General features: G+C 40.6%; 1 protein-coding gene across 2 annotated transcripts; it reads right to left on the bottom strand.

Annotated features, from left to right (window-relative positions):
• Positions 1 to 1,490: 1,490 nt before the first annotated feature.
• mlf2 (myeloid leukemia factor 2) lies at positions 1,491 to 23,717 on the bottom strand. 2 transcript variants are annotated; one of them, XM_034042060.3, is made up of 10 exons: positions 23,186 to 23,717; positions 15,681 to 15,813; positions 15,357 to 15,392; positions 14,399 to 14,458; positions 13,206 to 13,232; positions 7,176 to 7,205; positions 6,211 to 6,339; positions 4,458 to 4,617; positions 4,065 to 4,274; positions 1,491 to 3,799 (listed from the first exon to the last, which is right to left on the bottom strand). In XM_034042060.3, the coding sequence occupies exons 1-9, from the start codon at positions 23,227 to 23,229 to the stop codon at positions 4,090 to 4,092; spliced, it is 804 nt and encodes a 267-aa protein (XP_033897951.1). In that variant the 5' UTR covers positions 23,230 to 23,717; the 3' UTR covers positions 1,491 to 3,799; positions 4,065 to 4,089. The 2 variants fall into 2 exon arrangements, with proteins under 2 accessions (XP_033897951.1, XP_033897952.1); XM_034042061.3 differs by lacking the exon at positions 13,206 to 13,232.
• Between the last annotated feature and the right edge of the window lie 139 nt (positions 23,718 to 23,856).

The following is a 23,856-nucleotide window of genomic DNA, read 5'->3' as shown; positions in this document are numbered from 1 at the left end:
TGCAATGGATAGAGTCCTTTCACGTCACCAAGGCAACATTCAGCATTATAGTAGAACTGGTAAAGGAAGATATGCAGCCAAAAAGGAATTACGTACAGCCTCCTGTGCCACTGTAAAAAAAGAGTGGCCATTGCTCTGTATAGGCTGGTATCCTCAGCTGAGTACAGGGTTAGGGTTACTTACTTTGTCAACGCCCTTGTTCAGAGGCACTGCAACACATACATAGCTATGCCAGATGTAACTGAAGCAAAAAGCATTGCTCTGCGGGACCGTCCTGCTTTTCCCAAACAGCCCCTCCTTGCTCGTTCCTGCAGGTAGGACTGTTTAATAAGAACATAAGAATGTTTACAAACGAGAGGTCATTCGGCCCATCTTGCTTGTTTGGTTGTTAGTAGCTTATTGATCCCAGAATCTCATCAAGCAGCTTCTTGAAGGATCCCAGGGTGTCAGCTTCAACATTACTGGGGAGTTGGTTCCAGACCCTCACAATTCTCTGTGTAAAAAAGTGCCTCCTATTTTCTGTTCTGAATGCCCCTTTATCTAATCTCCATTTGTGACCCCTGGTCCTTGTTTCTTTTTTCAGATCAAAAAAGTCCCCTGGGTTGACATTGTCAATACCTTTTCGAATTTTGAATGCTTGAATCAGATCACCACGTAGTGTTCTTTGTTAAAGAGTGAACAGATTCAATTCTTTTAGCCTTCCTGCATACGACATGCCTTTTAAACCTGGGATAATTCTGGTTGCTCTTCCTTGCACTCTTTCTAGAGCAGCAATATTCTTTTTGTAACGAGGTGACCAAAACTGAACACAATATTCTAGATGAGGTCTTACTAATGCACTGTAAAGTTTAAACTTTTTTAAATGTGTCCCTAGCTTGTGGGACTGTGCGCTCTATTCCTTTTTCTGAGAGGGCATCACCCACTTGTTGGTACACATGCTTGTTGCACTGTTTCGGGCGATCGAGCTGGCTCAACACATCCAAGTCACTAACTATACTTATTAATGCCCGGGTTTCCTCCTCGCTCCAGTGATTTTGAGTGGAGGCCGGACACACGTTGTCTTTGGACAGCTGGGATCAAAAGCAAGGGAATTCAGTTACAGACATTTAGTAAGCAGCAACTCAGTTACAGACGTTTAGTAAGCAGTAACTCTCCCAAACACACGAGCATCGCCATTTCACGTGTAAATAGCCCACATGAAACCCCATGATTGTTACATTAGTTTCAGTGCATGATGCTTTAGTTGTGGGCTTAATTGCATAGAGTAATATGAATATGATTCCCCTTCCCAATTTTCAGAAGCAGTTTATTCCTGGAAGCGCAGCAAGCCTTGACAATGATTTGAGCAGCTACAGCAATATACAATCACACAGAACAAGCATAACAGGGTATTTAACAGGTAAGAAATGGAGAAGATATAAAGTACCTCTTCAGTGAAATCACTTTGATCAAACACAAGGAACGAGCAGACAAGGAAAAACCAGACACCATTCTCAAATTGTATTTATTACAAGGTTTGTGTGCATCACAGAATTTTCTACAGTTTGTTTTTATTATATTTTATTATTTCAACACAGACTAATAAATTCCAACTGCTTCCGGTTCTCATAACATAAGCCCTATTCCATCACTTTCTAATTAAATAAAGACTCCTCCCCTCAGCCCCCCCCCTAAATAAACAACCCACCCTGCTCCCCCCCAAAATTATACAAAAAAATACAAATTGACCACTTGAAATCTACAAATTATAAAATAGCCATTCCAAAAAAAAAAAAAAAGTAATGCTTTTACAAAATGTTACATTTCGCTACTTTTCTTAAACTGCTAACAAATGGCACAGTTCTTTACAACACCACACAACTTCTGTAGAGGAAACCAGACTCAAATGTCTTATTCATTCAAAGAATTCCAGCCGATCCTAAAGCTCAAATCTTGGTTACATAACACCTTAAAGAAGCGATGAATTCCTTCCCCTCTCTCACGAGTTACACTAGCCCGAATGGTGGTCTGCTCCACTCCGTGTCTCCGAGCACAGTGAAGCAACTACGAGGACAGTGCATCTCTCAATCAAGTATCGCAGTGCAGGCGCAAGGAGTTTCAGTAACCAGGATTTCAGCAGAGAACGCAGGGCTGTTTCAATCAATCACTGGGAGGAGAAAATAAAGAAAAGGACCTACCGAATATATTAGAACAATAACAATTAATATTAACCATATCATTGTTATGCAATATTAATAACTATGTTTTGTTGCTGGCCATAATAGTAGTAACAATAATAATAACAACAATAATAATAAATCATTGGTAGAGTGTAAGATCAGAGCTAAATTAAACATACTGTATGCTGGGCGATTTATGCTTTTGATATTACAATTTGAAGTGCTTGTATCAGAAAACCATGATTTTGTCACCCACCAGTCAAATATTTTACGGCAGAAATACAGCAATGCCCAGCATGCAGCAACAGTAGATGCGAGGGGTGATGGGAGCTGTAGTTCTTTTTACAGAAAAAGTTAGCAGTTGTTGACACAGGTCTGTAATGATAATAGTATTTCAAATGTGCTATTTTTTATGTCATGAGCGGGCCAAAAAGTATAATAATTTTTAAACAAAAGAAATTTGTGTAAATAAAACCAAAATAAAAGGGATTTTTACTGCGGTCCACTGTGATGTCTATGTTCTCAATGAGACAGTCCCTTGCAGTGCTGGAGCTCCTTGTACAGGTTCACTCTCAGCTTTCACAACTCAGTCACTTTGCAGCTGATGCCTCTCAAGCATTTCTATACAACTCCTCTGCCCTTTAAAACACAACTCATCAAAATATTAAACAAAGTGTGCTGGTGTCTAAACAGAGTCCATCCAGCATGGGTCTTAGTGATGGATCAGACTTGTTTCCTCCCCTGGTGAGTAAAGGCCTGTGTGCTCAGACCCCCTCACTGGTGCAGGAGAGACTGACAGCTCACTGAGACCCAATCTGCATCCTCTCTCACGGTGTATATACATGTATGTATATAGAAATATACACATAGTTAGGCAGCAAAAAAAAAAAAAAAAGAAAAAACATTTCAATGCAAAAAATTAAACTAAAATAATCCCTAACTTTTAACAACAAAAAAAAGGTTGTCAAGGTGGCAGACAAACTAACAAAACTGTTAAATCTTTCATGAAATTCATGTCTTTATGTTAAGAAAATCCCTGTAATATCATGCTGTGTGGGCTTGGTCTGTTCTCTATGATTCTCTGTTGCTGTTTTTGCTCAGATAGTTAATAGCCAGGCTTACTAACTATTCCAGCAAAATGCTTCTGAAAAGACTCCCCAGGGCTGCGGCGGAAGTCAGGGGAAGTATTTCAGTGTTGCGCTGCACACTAAAGCCTGTCCAATGCCTATATGCTTCCCCACAATGCTGGAATTGTTAGTAAATTTGGAAAAGAATGACCTGAGCAGAAACAGAGATCATACAGAACATGAATAATAAACAAGCAAGAAATGAAATCTGAGCAAAAGTGAGACAATATGACCCGTTGAATCCTGGAGAAAGACAGATTAGACTTTTCTTTGAAAAGGCTGTCTGAAAATACAGTAAAAAAAAAAAGGCACACAAAATATAAATGTAATAGTAGAAGCAATAATATTTTAGTACTATTAATAACAATAATAAATGGAGTTGGTGACTGCAGACTGATTTGTGTATCAGATAAATGGTTTCCAATCAACAATGCAGCATCTGATCGCTTAGTCTTCGGCAAATTCACTCTCAACACTGTCAGAGGAGGGAGGAAAGGGCTCAATTCTGTGTACCTGCAAATAAAAAGACATGATGGAACACACACGCCATCACAGGAGTGCTGAGCAAGGTTTCTTTAAACCTTTTCACTCTCTAGCAGCATTATCACTGGCACCCCAGCAAAGAGTCTCATCTCCCCTTTTCTAGTTATTTCTTTCTCTTGTACTTCAATTTTGAATATGCTTGTGCTAAAGAATGTCCTGACCCAGTTTCATCACAACTAAACAAGTGACACTCTGGATATGCACACAGGAAGTGTGACAGGAAGAGTGTGCTCACCGTAGGGTTGTGTGTGCTGCACGTCTCACCAGTCGTAGCGGCGGGAGGAGGGCTGTCTGTCATCCTCCTGCCGGCTAGGGGGGGCAGTGAGGGCCAGGCGCCCCCCTCCCCCCGCACTGCGCTCCCGCTGGTAGTCCAGGGAGCGGGCCCCAGGGGGGGGGTAGCGCGAGGCTGCACCCCTCCACTCTTCATCAAATGCAGCTGCTTCACCTGAGACACAGACAGGAAAATGAGGGACGGCTTCTTCCTCCACCCCCCCCCCCAAAGTATAAAAGCAGCACAAAGTAACCTTCCCTCATTAATGAGGTTTCCCCTGTCCCCCTCCCCCCTTCTGCTGTCCCTCCTGTTCTCTCTCATTCACTACCCCTCCTCCTCTCTCCTCGCCTCACTCACTCTCCTCCAGGTTAATGAAGTCCTGCCTCTCTTCTCGGTCCCCAGTCTTCCTGTTCCTTGATCGCTCCATCACGTGGCCCCTCTCTCGGATGTGGTGCCCGATGGACATGCGCTCCAGACCACTCTCCGAGTCTCGCATCGTCTGCCGGGTCTCGCGGATCTGAACAGGGAGGGGAGAGAGAAGAGGTGACAACGTGGCAGAGAGAGGAGAGAAGAGATGACAACGTGGAAGAGAAAAAAGAGGTGACAATGTGGCATAGAGAAGAGAGAAGAGATGACAACAATGTAAAAAACTAAATGTTGTGAAAAACATTAAAAGTAACCAAGTAAAGAATCATAATGAATCACAACCTGCAAGTAATCCAAGATAAGTGCAAAACTTACATCACAAAACAGAATATAAAACTTACTGTCAAAGCACAGCAACGTATAAAGGTACACAGTATACCGAGGCTGGAAATGCAGATCGAGCTCAGATAGACAGACAGACAGTGTACTGACCCCCCCCCACCCCCGTGTCAATCAGATCTCAGAGGTCAAACACACAGGCTCACACAGCCAGCCTCAGCCACACAGCACTGACCCCCTGGGTGCTGATCGGATCTGGGAGGTCTGCTGGTACACAGAGCTCTCTCAATTCAATTCAATTCAATTCAATTCAATTCAAAAAGCTTTTGCCAAAGCAATTACAATGTATGAAAACACACAAACAACAAACAGACAAAATGTATGAACATATTTTCAGTGCCGGTTACTTTTGTCTCGTTTGTTTGTTTGTTTGTTTATTTAGCAGATGCTTTTATCCAAGGAGACTAGGGTGTGTGAACTACCATCAGCTGCAGAGTCACTTACAATTACGTCTCACCTGAAAGACGGAGCACAAGGAGGTTAAGTGACTTGCTCAGGGTCACACAATGGAGTCAGTGGCTGAGGTGGGATTTGAACCGGGGACCTCCTGGTTACAAGAATTTTTCTTTAACCAGTAAACTATGGCAGGCAATCACAAATTCTGTAGCTAGTCTAGATGTTGTCCCCACCTCTCCTAAAACTATTGTAAATTTTTCTGTGAGGTGGGTGAAGTCACTTATGCGACTTGTGAATTTGGGAATGAATGTGTCCCTGACCAGCATGTATTTGGGGCAGTGCAGTAGAAAGTGGAGCTCTGTCTCTATCTGGCCTGACTCACAGTTCTCTCTCTCGTTCTCTCTCTCTCGTTCTCTCTCTCTCGTTCTCTCTCTCTCGTTCTCTCTCTCTCGTTCTCTCTCTCTCGTTCTCTCTCTCTCTCTCGTTCTCTCTCTCTCTCTCGTTCTCGTTCTCTCTCTCTCGTTCTCTCTCTCTCGTTCTCTCTCTCTCGTTCTCTCTCTCTCGTTCTCTCTCTCTCGTTCTCTCTCTCTCGTTCTCTCTCTCTCGTTCTCTCTCTCTCGTTCTCTCTCTCTCTCTCGCAGTAGAAAGTGGAGCTCTGTCTATCTGGCCTGGCTCACAGTGCTCAGATAGTCTCCTCTCTGTATTCTTACTGTGTACACACACGCACGCACACGCACACAGCACTGACCCCCCCTGGGTGCCAATCGGATCTTGGATCTCTGCTGGCACGCCCGCACGCCCGCACACACACACACACACACACACACACACACACACACACACACAGCACTGACCCCCCTGGGTGCCAATCGGATCTTGGATCTCTGCTGGCACGCCCGCACGCCCGCACACACACACACACACACACACACACACACACAGCACTGACCCCCCCGGGTGCCGATCTGATCTCGGAGGTCTGCTGGTACACTTTGGGCGCTCCGCTGCCACTGCTGGAGTAGGAGATCATCGTCGAGGAGGAGAAGGTTTGGCAGTTCGGAGAGCCAGCCATCCTCTCCTGAAACACAGACAGCACGGGAAACGCAGACACACACGAAAGAGACCATTAGAACGTCCTCAGCAGAGACTGATTTCGTCAGCCCAGACCCTGACAAACACAGGCTGGACGAGAGCTTTTCACAGCACTTGGGAGTGACCCTGGATTGCATCGACCACTGACTTGGGGGCAAATGCCACAATAACCGAGGCTGTAAAATGTTCCAATACAATCCAGCTGTGGCTGATCCAGGTGGGGTTTAGATTGATCAAATCAGCCCCTTGGTATGTCCTTAATTCAAATGATATTTTTTTACGGGTTGAACATGGTAACTGCCTTCATTTTGCACCAGTCCTCATCAAACATTTGTCACACAAGCCTAGCCTCCTACAGACATTGCAGATTGCACTGGGATATGAATATTTTAAACCTGTACCATGCATTCATTCACTCTTACCTAAAGCATTACAACATCCCTGCACGCCGTTTCAGCCTAATGTGCGTGTACGAGGACCCTCTGTGTACCTGCTCTGGTTTTCACTGCAAGTTTATCAGTCTAGATAGTAGGAAGAGGTCGTGCCATGTAGTGCACATCTACTTTGAATAAAGCTTGCTTTTGCACTGCAGGCAATACTCAGAAGCTGTGCACTAGACGGCCCTGGCTCTTCCTTCCATAATGAATTTGGCTGATCTAGCCTGTGTTACACATGTCAGCATGATATAAAAACAGTATGGAGCAAGTTAAAAAAAAAAAAAAAAAAAAAACACACACTATGGTAAAAAGTCATTTGGAGCTGCTGCCTCTGTACGAAATTAAACAGAAACGGACATCTAGTTCAAGTCACGGCTATACTTACACTGCCATCTGCTGTTGGGATGTGGTAATGCTGTGAAACAAACAAAGACAGTTTAGAACAGGGGTTCTCAACCTTTTTGCTTCCGAAGGCCCCCTTATAATAACTCCACGACCCACTAATATATATATATATATATATATATATATATATATATATATATATATATATACACACACTGAGCATCAAAAAGAAACTTCTCACATATTTGAGCATCAAAAGAAACTTATTTGGATAAAATTCACTAGATGTGATCAAAAAATGACAAACTCTGTTTTAGAGCTGGTGCAGTGACTTTTTATTGTGCTGATTAACAACTGAGATCACGAAGATGCTGCAAAATGGTCTGTGTTGTTGTGACTCTTGGTCTCCCAGTTTGTGGCCAGTCAGACAGAGTGTGTCTGGTTATACCGTCTCGCCAGGTTTGAAATTGCTGGCTGTGAGCACCCAAGACGGCGAGCTACAGTACGCTGCCCTAGTCATGCCTCCAACATGCTGATTGTAGGAAGGCGCTGCTCTCTTGACAGAAGTGGCATATTGGTTTTTTTCTGTGATTTTCTTTATTGCTTTTATTCAAGCTTGCAATTCAACAGCTGAAATCACTCCATATCCAGTGTCCAATCAACTGTCTCACTAATTCGGTGATTAAGTGCATATGCTTGTCATAGTCACTCAAGCGTGTCATGGTCAAGGATGAATGATCGAGTGATTAAAAAGAAAGCAAAAACATTTAGGTCAATGTCCATCATTTATATACCTTATTTTCTTTTTTTTAATAAATGTGTTATAATAGTGATGAGTTTATTTTGATGCTCGGTATATATATATTATATATATATATATATATATACACAGACGTGCTCAAATTTGTTGGTACCCTTACAGCTCAGTGAAATAATGCTTCATTCCTCCTGAAAAGTGATGAAATTAAAAGCTATTTTATCATGTATACTTGCATGACTTTGGTATGACATAGAATAAAGCAAAGAAGCTGTGAAAAGAGATGAATTATTGCTTATTCTACAAAGATATTCTAAAATGGCCTGGGCACATTTGTTGGTACCCCTTAGAAAAGATAATAAATAACTGGATTATAGTGATATTTCAAACTAATTAGTTTCTTTAGTTAGTATCACACGTCTCCAATCTTGTAATCAGTCATTCAGCCTATTTAAATGGAGAAAAGTAGTCATTGTGCTGTTTGGTATCATTGTGTGCACCACACTGAACATGGACCAGAGAAAGCAAAGGAGAGAGTTGTCTGAGGAGATCAGAAAGAAAATAATAGACAAGCATGGTAAAGGTAAAGGCTACAAGACCATCTCCAAGCAGCTTGATGCTCCTGTGACAACAGTTGCAAATATTATTAAGAAATTTAAGGTCCATGGAACTGTAGCCAACCTCCTGGGGCGCGGCCGCAAGAGGAAAATCGACCCCAGATTGGACAGAAGGATAGTGCGAATAGTAGAAAAAGAATCAAGGATAACTGCCAAAGAGATACAAGTTGAACTCCAAGATGAAGGTACGTCAGTTTCTGATCGCACCATCCGTCGCTTTTTGAGCGAAAGTGGGCTCCATGGAAGAAGACCCAGGAGGACTCCACTTTTGAAAGAAAAACATAAAAAAGCCAGACTGGAATTTGCTAAAATGCATATTGACAAGCCACAATCCTTCTGGGAGAATGTCCTTTGGACAGATGAGTCAAAACTGGAGCTTTTTGGCAAGTCACATCAGCTCTATGTTCACAGACGAAAAAATGAAGCTTTCAAAGAAAAGAACACCATACCAACAGTGAAACATGAAGGAGGCTTGGTTATGTTTGGGGCTGCTTTGCTGCACCTGGCACAGGGTGCCTTGAATCTGTGCAGGGCACAATGAAATCCCAAGACTATCAAGGCATTCTGGAGCGAAACGTACTGCACAGTGTCAGAAAGCTCTGTCTCAGTCGCAGGTCATGGGTCCTCCAACAGGATAATGACCCAAAACACACAGCTAAAAGCACCCAAGAATGGATAAGAACAAAACATTGGACTATTCTGAAGTGGCCTTCTATGAGTCCTGATCTGAATCCTATCGAACATCTATGGAAAGAGCTGAAACTTGCAGTCTAGAGAAGGCACCCATCAAACCTGAGACAGCTGGAGCAGTTTGCTCAGGAAGAGTAGCCTACCTGTTAACAGGTGCAGAAGTCTCATTGAGAGCTACAGAAAACGTTTGATTGCAGTGATTGCCTCTAAAGGTTGTGCAACAAAATATTAGGTTAGCGGTCCCATCATTTTTGTCCATGCCATTTTCATTTGTTTTATTATTTACAATATTATGTTGAATAAAAAATCAAAAGCAAAGTGATTTCTATTAAATATGGAATAAACAATGGTGGATGCCAATTACTTTTGTCATTTTCAAGTTATTTCAGAGAAAATTGTGCATTCTTCGTTTTTTGTGGAGGGGTACCAACAAATTTGAGCATGTCTGTATATATATATATATATATATATATATATATATATATATATATATATATATATATATATATATATATATGTATATATATATATTAGTGCTGGGATAATTAATCAAGTACTCGCGATTATTTTAATATACTAATGATCTTTTTGGTACTCGAGTACTCTGCACATTAATACATGCATTCTAATATGGCGGATGCACATGGCAATGTATCTGCAGCGCTTGGAGAAGAATCACATGTTCAGTGCAGCGTCTGTAAAGGCAAAATAAAAAAAACATCACAGCACCACTGCTTTACTTCAACACCTAGAAAGAAGCAACCGACCGTGTTTCTGAACAGAGGACGAGCGGAGTCAAGCAAGGAAGAGTCTTAGGAAGTAATATTTATGAGATGTCGCTAGAATACAATATAGTACGATGCTGTTTTGGGCACATCTATTATAATTTTTCATTTTGATGGCAACATGAATTACGTGTTTATTTCAGCACATAGCAAGGGAATATAGTTTTCTAATTTAGAAACATGAAAATAAACTATTTCACTTTTACAATGTTATTGAATAAAGCACAGTAGGCTACACTCCTGTCATTTTAAACTCCTGAATAGAAAAAAAGCCCATTAGAAACTACGTTATGCTGGAAGTGTTAACACCAAGTATTAGTCCAGTATTAAACTTTTACTACCGTGTGCTATCAAACTTGTTTTCATTGCAATGAGTGCACAGGACAGTGTCTTTTTTTATTGTTTTGTTTATAAAAATGCTGCATCAGCCATAGCATTGTTTAATTTGTAATCCTCTACAGCATGGTTCTCAAACTTTTTTTGCAGGGCCCCCCTTTGGAAATGTTTCAGGCTGTGATTATATATATATATATATATATATATATATACACACACACTTCCTCAATGTGAAACTTGTTGCTGGTGCTGAGCAACAATTCTGTGAAGATGTGGCGGTATCTTTGCCAAGCACACACACGTCATGGTCAATGTTCATCCTGGCTCGGTGCTTTGTTTTCATCAACGTCATGGCTGAAAATCCGGTTTTGCATAAGTATGTTGTACTGAATGGGACCAACACTTTCAGTGCTGCAGAAGAAGCAGTGCTGTATTCATCGGAGCACTCACACCAAAATGTCTCCAGCAGTATTTCACTGAACTTGGTTCTGAGGAAGCTGTCTGATGAAATGTCAAAGAGCTCTTCTAGCAGCTTTGATGGGACAGAGGGTGGCAGATCAGCTTCAATATTCTCAGTAACAGGGTTTGTAGCCCACAAGTGAGTTCAGGAAAGTAAGTATTACATTTGTTGAGTATTGTTATTATTATTATTATTATTATTATTATTATTATTTATCACCTGACGCCCTTATCCAGGGCAACTTACAATTGTTACAAGATATCACATTATTTTTACATACAATTACCCATTTATACAGTTGGGTTTTTTTACTGGAGCAATCTAGGTAAAGTACTTTGCTCAAGGGTACAGCAGCAGTGTCCCCACCGGGGATTGAACCCACGACCTTCCGGTCAAGAGTCCAGAGCCCTAACCACCACTCCACACTGCTGAGTAGACCAGACAGACGCGCTGTCAGCTGCAGTTTGATTGTGTCAACATTTCGTTCCTGAAAGAACGTAAGAGCTCAAACATATCAGTAGTCCCTCCACAGACACAAACTTTCCAGAGTTGTAGTTTCCTTTTGAATGCTGTCTTGAGCTCCTTGCAAAACAAAAAGTCTTCCTAAATTCTGCACATACCGAACATAGGCGAGTAGATGGGACATTTTAGAAATGTCTGTAGATTCAGAGTTGTATAGCAAAATCAGTGTCACTCAGCCAATCAATGCACTGCGAAACTATGTCTTCTGAAAAAAAAGTGATCCGTCATTTGACAGTGTCAATTCACATTGGTATTTTTGCCAGTTCCTTGGCCTTTTGCTTGCCAAACATTTCCTTTACAATTTCAATGACACACAGCTTTACTAACTCCTCAGCAATCGTATGTGATGATTTTGCTATAGCAATTTTCTGCGCCACTATGTATGATGACACTACAACCTTTTTATCCGCAGTAGTGGATTTCATTACGGCTTTAGTACCAAGCAGTTCCTTAGCCTTTCGCTCAAATGAATGAATTGCTTGTTTTAATATATTTCATGCTTGGTAATTAAATATCTGTAATCTGGAGGGCTTTCATTGGACATTCATTGGACAGTACTTGTGCACAAAGTACACACTGCGGTTGAGGTATATCTCCACTTCCAGTACAAATAAAACCGAAATTCAAGTGGCTGTCTTCGTATTTCCTTCATTTTGCAGGGTTAAGAACACCACCTCCTTGCTGTCCCTCAGCCCTTACAGTTGAATTTGAAGGAAGTTCTGTATCATCATTCTGTGGGTTTTGTTGTTTTGATGCTGATGGTCAAAGAAAAAATGTATCTACATCTGGTATTTATTGTGTATGTTTCCAACGATTTTTCCTCTGTGTTAATTTCTGCACATGCTGAAGCTAATAGGTTTCAGCGTGTCATAAGCATGCAGGGAAAATAACACACACATTCTCTGGTTTATTTTTGGAGGACCCCTTGAAACCTCCTCAAGGCCCCCTAGGGGGCTACAGACCCCCGGTTGAGAACCCCTGGTTTAGAACACAGAAAGCTGAAGTTTGAATAAAAAAAAATGCATTAGCACTGGGAGTGTCAGGCAGGACTCTAGAAACTTCAATGACAAACGTTCTGACTAGAAAAGTGTTTCTCAGTAAATGCAGTGCTGCAATGAGCAGTGTGCACATGCCTTTTAAAAGGGGGCCATGAGAGTTCATTCGGGGTGTGGACCACCTAACTCAGCGATGTAAGGATGTGAACAAAAACTAATTTCATCACTGAAGACACAGAGAATGACTTCAGTAAAAAACGTATGCAGAAACGGAAAAGTCTTCTCTCTCAGAAACAAGAAAAAGAGCACCACTGTATGCTCATGGTAAACTGCGACAGACGAATGCCTTCATCTGCCCCCAGAATCCAATCCTCTCACTTGACCCTACCAGAGTTGGGGTCAATTCCTGTTTTTCAATTAACTTTCCAATGCCTTTTTAAAATCAATTCTCAATTCCCAATTACAATTTCCATTCCTTCGAAGGAATGGGAATTGGTTGACATTTTAGAGACATAATTGCTGCGATTCTTCAGCTGCTTTCATTCGAAGCCAATTTCTTTGAGCCACTGTGAGAAGCTCTTTGAAAAGAATATGGCCGATTGCAATTTTGATTAGTGATGTGTTGCAATTGATTTAAAGGGAATGGGAATTGGAATTGGGAATTGATTTTAAAAAGGGACTGAAATTGAAAACCAGGAATTGACCCGACCCTGGTCCATACCACGTTCCATCACAGTTAGAAGTGGTTCTCTGGATAATCTACAGCTCTGCCCAGGGAGACGCAGTCACAGTGGGGCTGGTAAGGAAGCCGCTATGCTAATGACATGGAAGCATTGTTGTATAGCCTGGGTTTCCACTCCTTTAATAACTGACCATCAGAGTTATAGAAATATAAAACAAATACTTACACTGCTATCTGCTGTGGGGAGGTGGTACTTCGAGGAAGATAAAAGAGATTAGAGCCAAGGTTAAAAACCTTGAGAAATTTTGTTAAACACATGATTACATCATCCATAATCTGCGAATACTGGTGTGTGTTAAAAATAGATTAAGTGGAGTGATCTCTCCTGTACTACTACAGCCCTCTGCAGTGTTGAGTAGAGTTCTCTTTCCTATAGACCTCTATACAGTTCTGCAGTGTTGAGTGGAGTTCTCTCTCCTATAGACCTCTATATAGCTTAGCAGTGTTGAGTACTCTTTCCTATAGATAAGGCCCTACCTATTTCACGACCGTGAAAAACATGACACAGACTGTAAAATCCAGTCTTCACAGTGAAATCTGGTCTGTTTTGTGTACTTTTACCCAGTACTAAACTCCAATTAAGTTAAGGATACTGTTAAAGGTTCCTGATGTGATTACTAGCTTGTTTCAATTTAAAAAAGAAAGCACATCATGAACTGGACATGATTTATTGATTGACACTTGACAGTAGTCAATAACCACTTGGGGCTCTGCTCTCTGATTGGTAGATACGGGCAGCCGGGGTGGGTTTAGTATCCTAGAGATCTCAACAGGTACCGTTAGGTGAGTGAAATCCAAATATTCTATAATAATTACTGCAGCGGATCGTGCAAAATAATTTGGAAGCCAAATTCTACATGGTGATGTGGCAAACTATATTGTACCACCTGCAATGTTTAATTGGATCGCATGCATCGAGCAATGATCCAGCGCCATTTTGACCAGACTAGAGCCATCAAAAGACAAAGACACTGCAGAGACAGGGAATGAATTAAGAAACAGCTGTAGGATGCTCCGTACTCACATTCAACCTGACTTCAGGAAGTAACACAGTCAGTCACCTGCTCTTGTTAACATCAGGGCTTGAAATGTTTATATTTTGCTGTTTTTAAATACCTGCTCATGCTTTGTTAAACCACCGTGAAATTCAAGATTTAAATAGCCGAGACAGTGAAATTCAAGATTTAAATAGCAAAGACCATGAAATTCAAGTGTTTTTAAATGTTATAACCGTAAAATTTACAAAAATGGACTGTGAATTTGGTAGGGCCCTACCTATAGACATCTATACAGCTCATCAGTGTTGAAAGGTGATTGAGCGATTCTTGTAATTTGTTTAACAGTATCATTGTTTCTTACCATGTTTTCCATCATGCTGCTCATCATCCCAAACATGTCCATGAACCCGCCACCCCCGCCCTGCAAACATACAAGGAAACACAGGACACAGCAATCATGATCATTTTCTGTCTCTTTCTGAAACCCGTTTCTGACACGTGCCCACCTCTGTGCTGTGACCATTTAATTGTGGTTTGTTTACTTTTTTAAAGGTGCGGTGCTTTAACCTACTCAGTGCTCAAGTTCCGAAATAAAAATGATTAGTGTCAGCGTATATTTTACATTTCATACTTATTCTATCACAACACTTCTCTTACATCTTGTACACTAAGTATTCAGTGCATATTTTATTGAAGCAATACTGCCACTATAGTTACTCCCCCAGTTCAATGCATGGCGGTGGCATCATTGATAAAGAGGTGCTATGTATAACAATCTGGTAGTGGATTTTAATACAACAACTTTTGTTTAAGCAATAGCCATTATACAAATAAAAAGATAAACGTGTGCAATGACATTTAATGTGTGATTTATAGTATTCACACATTGTCAAACAGGTTCTGTTAACAGAGAAAAAAAAAAAATCATCTGACATTGCGTGAATGCTGCCTGACGAACCTTCAAATGTTCAGAACTACCTTTGAATTCCTGGCTAGTGAACGAACCTCTGAACAGCCCTAATGATCACTGAGCGTTAATGTCCGACACAGCGGCCGCTCCCTGCTCGATAACTGACCACGTAGACAGCAAAGACAAGGGCAGGGATCTTCAGGGCATGGATGCTGTGGAGTGGATTCTTGCTATTTTGAACCAAAATGTTTTTTTTTGTAGAAGCATATCTATTTTATAAAAACATCTTTAGTTAATATATGGACTGGATAGCTTGTTAGCTAGGGCATCTGCCTCTGGCATAATGGCCACTCTGATTGGATGAGATTACCGGTGAGGTTTACAATAATAATAAAAACAACATACTTACCATTCCCATCATTCCAAAAGGTGATAGAGCTCCAGCCTAAAACAAAAACACAGAAGTAAAGTGAGTTTGACCAGCAGTAATGCAGTTTCCTGAAGCCATCTACAAATTTCATTTTCCAAAAGATCCAGGTCTTCTTTTGTTTGAGTTTCACCCAGATAATCCACAGCTTTACATTTGCTACGCACAGTTTCTGCAGGTACAAACTCTGCAACTGCAACTTTAAACTCCCAGTAAAACCAGTAATGGAAGACTTATTTCTGTTCTGAATGAATGCTGGCCCCACCCCTCCTCTCCCCTCTGGGGTAATCATGGGCATTCTCGTACCTGGATTTGGGGTCTCCTGGCTGGCTGGATCGGAGCGCTCACAGTCCTTCCATCCGTGATCCCCAGGAATGGGTCAAACCCGAACGCCCCAAACATGCTTCTCATCTGCTGCCTGTGCGTCGCAAAGGGATCCCTGCAAGAGTCAGAGAGAGAGAGAGAGAGGGGGTTAACAGAGACACACAGACACACACAGAAACACACACACTGCCTGGGTCTTACTGCATTTGGTAAGTAAACCAGGAATAATTACTCATGTTCGTATCAATCAAAATGAGATTACGTTCTCTTTCCTATAGACCGCTATACAGCTCTGCAGTGTTGAGTGGAGTTCTCTTTCCTATAGACCTCTATACAGATCTGCAGTGTTGAAAGAGTTGACAGAGTAATTCTTCTAAATGCATTGGCTTGTGACTTGATATCTCATTTTTCTTCAATGCATGGATTGCAATGCATTAATTGTGCCACGACAACAGCACAAAATGGTGCAGAATGGAAAATAATGTCAGCATAGTTAAAATAAGGTGAAATTATACATCTTACCAACTGAAGAGAAACTTGCACAAGTTAAACTACCTCAGTTAGAATACCTGCCCATAATTCAGGGACTACCTCACTCACACCTGCCCATAACTCAGCAACTACCTCACTCACACCCAGCATTCCCTCTAAGCTTTTTAGATACTGAGAGACTTGCTGTTTTGACTGAGAAAGGGTACACTGTGTAACAAATTTTTTTTTTTTTTTTGGTTTCTGGGTAGTAAGTGTTATTTCCTAATTGCTTATGCCTCAAAAGTATAGAAAATGGCTATTATTCCCCACAAACTTTGCTTTTGTGACCAGGACAGTGATATTTTGAAATTTACCTATTTTCCAGAACATTCAGTGCTGAGTAAACTTGGAGTAACTTCTAGAACTTTCCAGTAATATAAATAATAGTATAAATACAGGGGCCTTAAGCCCACCAGTTCAGTTTAGTTCCAGCTGCCTAAGTGGATACATATTTGCATTTTTCTGAGATGGCATCAAGAGGATGCAAGCATCCGGCAGACGCATTTTGCTATGTCTGCGGCCAATTTATCAAGACAAGAGCGAAAAAGTACTCAGGGGAAGCATCTGCTAAGATGTGTGAGGCCTACAAGGCATATTTCGGCATGCCTGTCGGGGATCAAGACAAACCCTGGGCACCTCATTTCACCTGCGAGCACTGCAAAAAAACTCTGGAAGGTAAGATGGACAATTGTTGCTCAGAATTTTATGTTATAAAATGTGCTAATTTTTAAAATTGTAAAAGTTTTTAATTTTAAAATGTTTTACAATTTTCAATGTTATTGAAAAAATATATCATATATGAAAAATGTTGCGAGAATCTCTTACACGTTAGTCATGGGTGAAATAAATGTATTTTTGTAGGATGGTACAGAGGGGAAAAGAGAGCCATGAAGTTTGCTATCCCAAGAATTTGGAGGGAACCCACTGACCACTCAAGCAACTGCTACTTCTGCATGGTGGACCCTTCCAAGCGGACCGAGTTCTCTGTGGGGAGGAACAACATCAAGTGGGAGCCACTGGTGGACCCCCAGAAGGTGCTGATGCCACCACTGCACATCAAATTGGGCCTTATGAAACAATTTGTCAGAGCTCTAGATAAGGAGTCGGCAGCCTTCAAGTACCTTCAAGACTTCTTCCCTAAGCTGTCAAGGCAAAGGTCAAAGACGGTGTCTTCGTCGGACCACAGATAAAGAAGATCTTGGAGTGCAATGAATTCTCCAAGAAGCTCACTAGTAAGGAGAAAGCGGCTTGGAACAGCTTTGTCGCAGTGGTTCGGGGCTTCCTGGGCAATCACAAGGCCGAAAACTATGTGGAGCTGGTTGAGACTCTGGTGAAGAACTACGGCACAATGGGCTGTAGGATGTCCCTCAAAGTCCATATCCTTGATGCGCATCTTGATAAATTCAAGAACATGAGAGCGTGCTCGGAGGAGCAAGGCGAGCGCTTCCACCAGGATATACTGGACTTTGAACGCCGCTACCAAGGACAGTATAACGAGAACATGATGGGAGACTACATTTGGGGGCTGATTCGTGAAAGTGATTTACAATATAATTGTAAATCTCGAAAAACTACTCACTTCTAAATCTTTTGTAGTCATTTTTGTATTACTTTAGTATAAATACATGTTAATTTGGATTCATATGTTGTTTTTTTCTGACTTTATGGGAACGAAGAGACACAAATTCACCCTCATTGGAAATAGGTAAATTTCAAAATATCACTGTCCTGGTCACAAAAGCAAAGTTTGTTGGGAATAATAGCCATTTTCTATACTTTTGAGGCATAAGCAATTAGGAAATAACACTTACTACCGAGGAACAAAAATTGTGTTACATAGTGTTATCATTATACAATTCTGAAACAATATTCTACTGTATAAAACACTGGTGTATGCACTGGCTTCAATTGTATCCATCTTTAGGGCTACTCATTTTCCATTTTTGGGAATAGCAAATTCCGTTTTTCAAAAAAGGCCAATTCCATTTTTTTCCCCACTTTTTATCAATGTATTAACAATTAAACATGGTATTTGAACATAAATATAATGTTGACAGTTAAAATAAGTAAATTAATAAATATTACCACCATTTTATTTTTTTACTTTTATTAAAGCCAAGAGTTTCTTAATAAGACTCTTGTTGCTGTAATAGTAAGTAAAGCACCTGAAGACACTTCACACCTGTCATAATGTTTATAGACATCATTTGGCTCATTGCTGGCATTAAAATAAGAAGGCAAACCTAAGAATTGCATTACAACAGTTCAGAAAACATATATGTCCAGCAGTTGAGAATCATATTTACAGTCTTCCACTAACACAGTAGTTAAGTCTACAAATGAAGGTGTTTTGAAAAGACCTGTTTAGCTTATTGTTGGCATTATAATAACAATACAAAATAATGAAACAGTTTTCTAACAGTCCAGCAATGGCATGTGAGAGTAATCCTATTTACATTACTCCACAAATTAAGTTTAGTGTTTTACTGGCATTACAATAACCAGGATAAAATTTGAAACAGTGAAGAAAGGCGTACTGTTGACTGCCTCGTTGCTCTAAACAGGTTCACTGCTCTGTATCACCCGATTGTAATTTAAATTGTGGGCTTTTTAATGTAAACGCATAATTAATTCCCTCAATTGTTTGTTTGCTAATTCTGCCTTACTTGTAAAATTTAACATGAGGTGTGTCTCCGGACAGAATGTCTTTATGCAACAAACCGTGTGTAGTGTAGTGACTGCATCCTTACACAGTAAAGCAATCAATTATCTTTAAAGAATGGATAGCTAGAAGAATAGCTTTGAGTGCGTTTCTTCATTGTCACATAATATTATGTAATTAAGAAACAGCCAAGGTTTACATTTGCTGATTATAGCTTTATTAAAAGGCAGATATCATGGAAAGAAATAAACTAAATAATAATTAAACATGTACCACATGTACCACTGGACCACATAGGAGGCTATGTGGTCCAGTGGTTAAAGAAAGGGGCTTGTAACCAGCAGGTTCCCGGTTCAAATCCCACCTCAGCCACTGACTCATTGTGTGACCTTGTGCAAGTCACTTAACCTCCTTGTGCTCCGTCTTTCGGGTGAGATGTAATTATAAGTGACTCTCCAGCTGATGCATAGTTCACACACCCTAGTCTCAGTAAGTCGCCTTGGATAAAGTCGTCTGCTAAATAAACAAATAATAATGTAATTGATTTGGCTTACTTACTTCGGGAAAGCCCGCCTGAGTGCAGTACACTACCTTCGTTTTTCAGCACAGAAGAATGCAGTGCTGTGCCATTGCTGACGTCTTATTTGCTATCTTGTTCTCTACGTGTTTATGACTGGCAATATGATCTTTAATGGTACTGACTCGTACATGATCAATGGAATGACAGCAAAACTCAGATTTTTTGCTCTCTGTCTTTTACTGAAACACTGCATCTTTTTTTTCTTCGTTGGTGCAGCTGCCATGAATTAACTCAACTTTCCAAAAAATAAAAATGTACATGGTATACCTAAAATTACTATATTATACACTTAAATGTGTATTTGACTCAAAATTAATATTTTTGATTACATTACATTTGATTACCAGTTTCAAAATGCTTGAGATGATGATATTTCTGAAATGGTTGTTTTTTTAAAAGGCAAATAAAACAAAAACCTTTAAAGTATGACTATTGTGATTTTATTTATGAGCAGCACCGGGCAGCAATCTCCATAGAGGCAGAATCGCCCACCCTGCATGAATGTGACGTGCATTTTTACACAGGGAAATCACAGATTCAGCTGCAAGACAGACGCAAATGTTAATGATGTGCAAGAATGCCCTCAAAATGATTTTACCTCGAGATGTTGGAGTCTCGATTAAGGTTCATATTTATAATAACTTGTGAAAGTTAGTCAACAAAGTGCGACGGCGCATAATTCAGTAACTACCTCACTCACACCTGCCCATAATTCAGTAACTACCTCACTCACACCTGCCCATAATTCAGTAACTACCTCACTCACACCTGCCCATAATTCAGTAACTACCTCACTCACACCTGCCCATAATTCAGTAACTACCTCACTCACACCTGCCCATAATTCAGGGACAACCTCACTCACACCTGCCCATAATTCAGGGACAACCTCACTCACACCTGCCCATAATTCAGGGACTACCTCACTCACACCTGCCCATAATTCAGGGACTACCTCACTCACACCTGCCCATAATTCAGGGACTACCTCACTCACACCTGCCCATAATTCAGGGACTACCTCACTCACACCTGCCCATAATTCAGTAACAATTTGAGAAAGGACAGATTTTTAAATGTGCCCCTAAATTGAAATTAATTAATGCATAAACGTTTGCCTAATTGATATCACTGCTTAATTACTGAGAGGCAGCATTGTAATATTAATAATAATAGTGTATGAAGCATGTTGACTATTTACTGCCACAGACTGGCCCAATCACACCAGCAGTGCTGATCAGCGGCTCATCGGGTCTGAACTGACACAGACTGGCCCAATCACACCAGCAGTGCTGATCAGCGGCTCATCGGGTCTGAACTGACACAGACTGGCCCAATCACACCAGCAGTGCTGATCAGCGGCTCATCGGGTCTGAACTGACACAGACTGGCCCAATCACACCAGCAGTGCTGATCAGCGGCTCATCGGGTCTGAACTGACACAGACTGGCCCAATCACACCAGCAGTGCTGATCAGCGGCTCATCGGGTCTGAACTGACACAGACTGGCCCAATCACACCAGCAGTGCTGATCAGCGGCTCATCGGGTCTGAACTGACACAGACTGGCCCAATCACACCAGCAGTGCTGATCAGCGGCTCATCGGGTCTGAACTGACACAGACTGGCCCAATCACACCAGCAGTGCTGATCAGCGGCTCATCGGGTCTGAACTGACACAGACTGGCCCAATCACACCAGCAGTGCTGATCAGCGGCTCACCGGGTCTGAACTGAAGCAATCTGAGCAGCCGGGGTCAGCAGAGAGTAAAGCAATCCAAATGGGTTAATCAGGACAAAGTCAAACATGAACACATCTTATAACAATGAGCATTTTCAGTGACTCTGGTTAAAGTTGTATGAAAACCTGTCTCACAGTCTTGCAGAATAAGGGACTTGGTGCAACCCCAGTGACAGCTCTGGTTTCTATTAAGCTGAACTGGTGTAACCCCAGTGACAGCTTGTTTTTATTAAGCCTGAAAGAGCCCTGTCTCGGGATCTGGCATTAGTTTTTAAATGGGTTATTTTTCATAATTTATAGCCTCTTCACACATTGTGAAGTACAGCAACTGAATACTGTGGGTGAAAATTAAAAGGGACATTTTAAATACATACATGTGTCATAAAATAAGACTGAATACTATAGCCTACTTTTTCATTGACAGTTTAAACAGCAAACATACAATACAAAAGGTTTGAATGTTTATCAGTATATTTACACTCTGCTCTGCAGCCCCAGTCCTGGTTCTGGAGGGGGTGCATCGTAGAGCTGCACAAACTCATTATCGGATATTGGGATGAGCTTACCACAGAAATCAGGTGCTGAAAATCATTGGAGGGTCTTTGCAGTTGACTGGGCTAATTTACCATTCCAAGTGCAACAAGTGAAGAAACAGTAGCTTGGTTTGTGGTGATTGCAGCTTTTCTTAGACTGTGGAGAACACCGATCCACACAAACCCAAGCAACTGTTTCTTCACTTGAAATGGTAAATTAACCCAATCTGCACCAATTACCCTCGGCTGTGGAGAGCATGCTCCGAATAATCAAATAATGGGTTCCTGCAGCACTAGTGAGTGGTGCTGGAAACATGCTTGTAATCACACACTGAACCATGCAAGAAACTAAACTAAGATTGCACAGGCAGAACACATAGGCAAAAAAACTTCAGCGTGTCAGCTTGATGTTCTTGCACAGTGAGCAGAGGCTGTTTCAACAGGAGGCAGAATGTCGATTCATGTATGAGATCACACTGGCAACATGTTACTGCACATCCTAACGTGCATCGCTACACTAGCTGCAAAAAGTACATAGGATGACAGTTGTAACCCTGTAACGACTGTGTTTTTCTGCAATGGGAAAGGCAACTGTATTTATGTAGCTAGATCCTATTACACAAAATTACAGACCTGCTGGCCTTTGGCTTTGCTGCTGGTTTGTAAACAAAATATGCAAGTGTCTGGGTGGAACGTGTTGTATCATATCGGCTACATGAATGGGAATTACAGGATGAAAGCATCGTTTTTATTATTTAGCAGCTGTTTTCAACAGGTAAAGAATCTCAAAATGTATATAATATATTTTTTTTTCCTAAACGTGTATTTTTCTACAAGCATACACTGCACATTGTATCCACTATAAACTTAATACTATTCGACACCTGCCTGGAAATAAGACTCCAATTGCATAGCAGTTTCACAAATTCCAGGTTTTACTATACCCCGCATATAGATTTAACAAGCGCAGGTGAGTCTTATTAAACTTACAGTGAAACTAGGAATGGATCCAACGGTTGTGCAATAGGAGTCATATTTCCACTTACTGCTAATTAGAATGATACCACATTAGCCAATTACAGTACTGACAAAAACCATGCATCTGCATTTAGCCACACAAAATGAAACTCAAATAAACTCACCTCCATGTATTTCACAAATTGAAAGTTTATATATATATATATATATATATATATATATATATATATATATATTTGCATACAATAATATATACACAATATCACACATGAAAATGAATCATATCTATATACTATCAATACAAAAAATGCACACGAAGCACATTATTTGTTTTTTCACATAAATAATTCCAAAGCAGGAGGTACCTCGCTTCACAACAGCAATACCACTAAGTAGTTATCATCCATTTTCTGTGTTTTAATGTGCGCTACATTTATAAAGATATTCATTATAATTATACTCACAACATATAAGGGTTTTCATCCATGTCGCGTAAATAGCGGAACATCCTCTGTTCGGGTATGCCTTTAAAAACACACCTTGTCTAGCTAGCTTTTCTTAAAAAAAATAAATAAATAAACAAAAAACACCAATATAATGTTGCTATATCACTGTAAATGGTGTTTCCTGCGGTGTGTAACCTCCCTTGAACGGTTATTCTGAATCGCTTTCTTTCTTTCTCTTGCTGTTTTGTTTTTTTCCTTTCTTTCTTGATTTCCCTTCACAGACCGTCCACAGCAGCAAAACCGGAAGTTGGGTCACAATGGAAGACGAGAGAGACAAATAAATTGAATTAGTCAAATGCTGATTTCATTTTTTCACATTTTAAAACACATGCATGCTTCTGGATCTTAAACGAGTGCGTGTTGGTGTTATTATTTTTAGAAAAGAAAAGCGTTTGTGAAACAAACACACAAAAATGTGCCTCCGGAAATGGCGTCAGTAATAAAAAAAATAATAATCTGTTTATCAGTTTCCAATACAAATACTGTGTGTGTGTGTGTGTGTGTGTGTGTGTGTGTGTGTATATCTATCTATCTATCTATCTATCTATCTATATAGCTAGATAGATGTGTGTGTGTTTTACTTATTTATTCAACCATACATATTTAGTTTCATAGTATTGTGTTCTGTA

Source organism: Acipenser ruthenus, chromosome 20 (assembly GCF_902713425.1).
Source record: "Acipenser ruthenus chromosome 20, fAciRut3.2 maternal haplotype, whole genome shotgun sequence".
Classification (NCBI taxonomy): domain Eukaryota; kingdom Metazoa; phylum Chordata; class Actinopteri; order Acipenseriformes; family Acipenseridae; genus Acipenser; species Acipenser ruthenus.
This window is presented reverse-complemented; position numbering and strand designations above follow the sequence as displayed.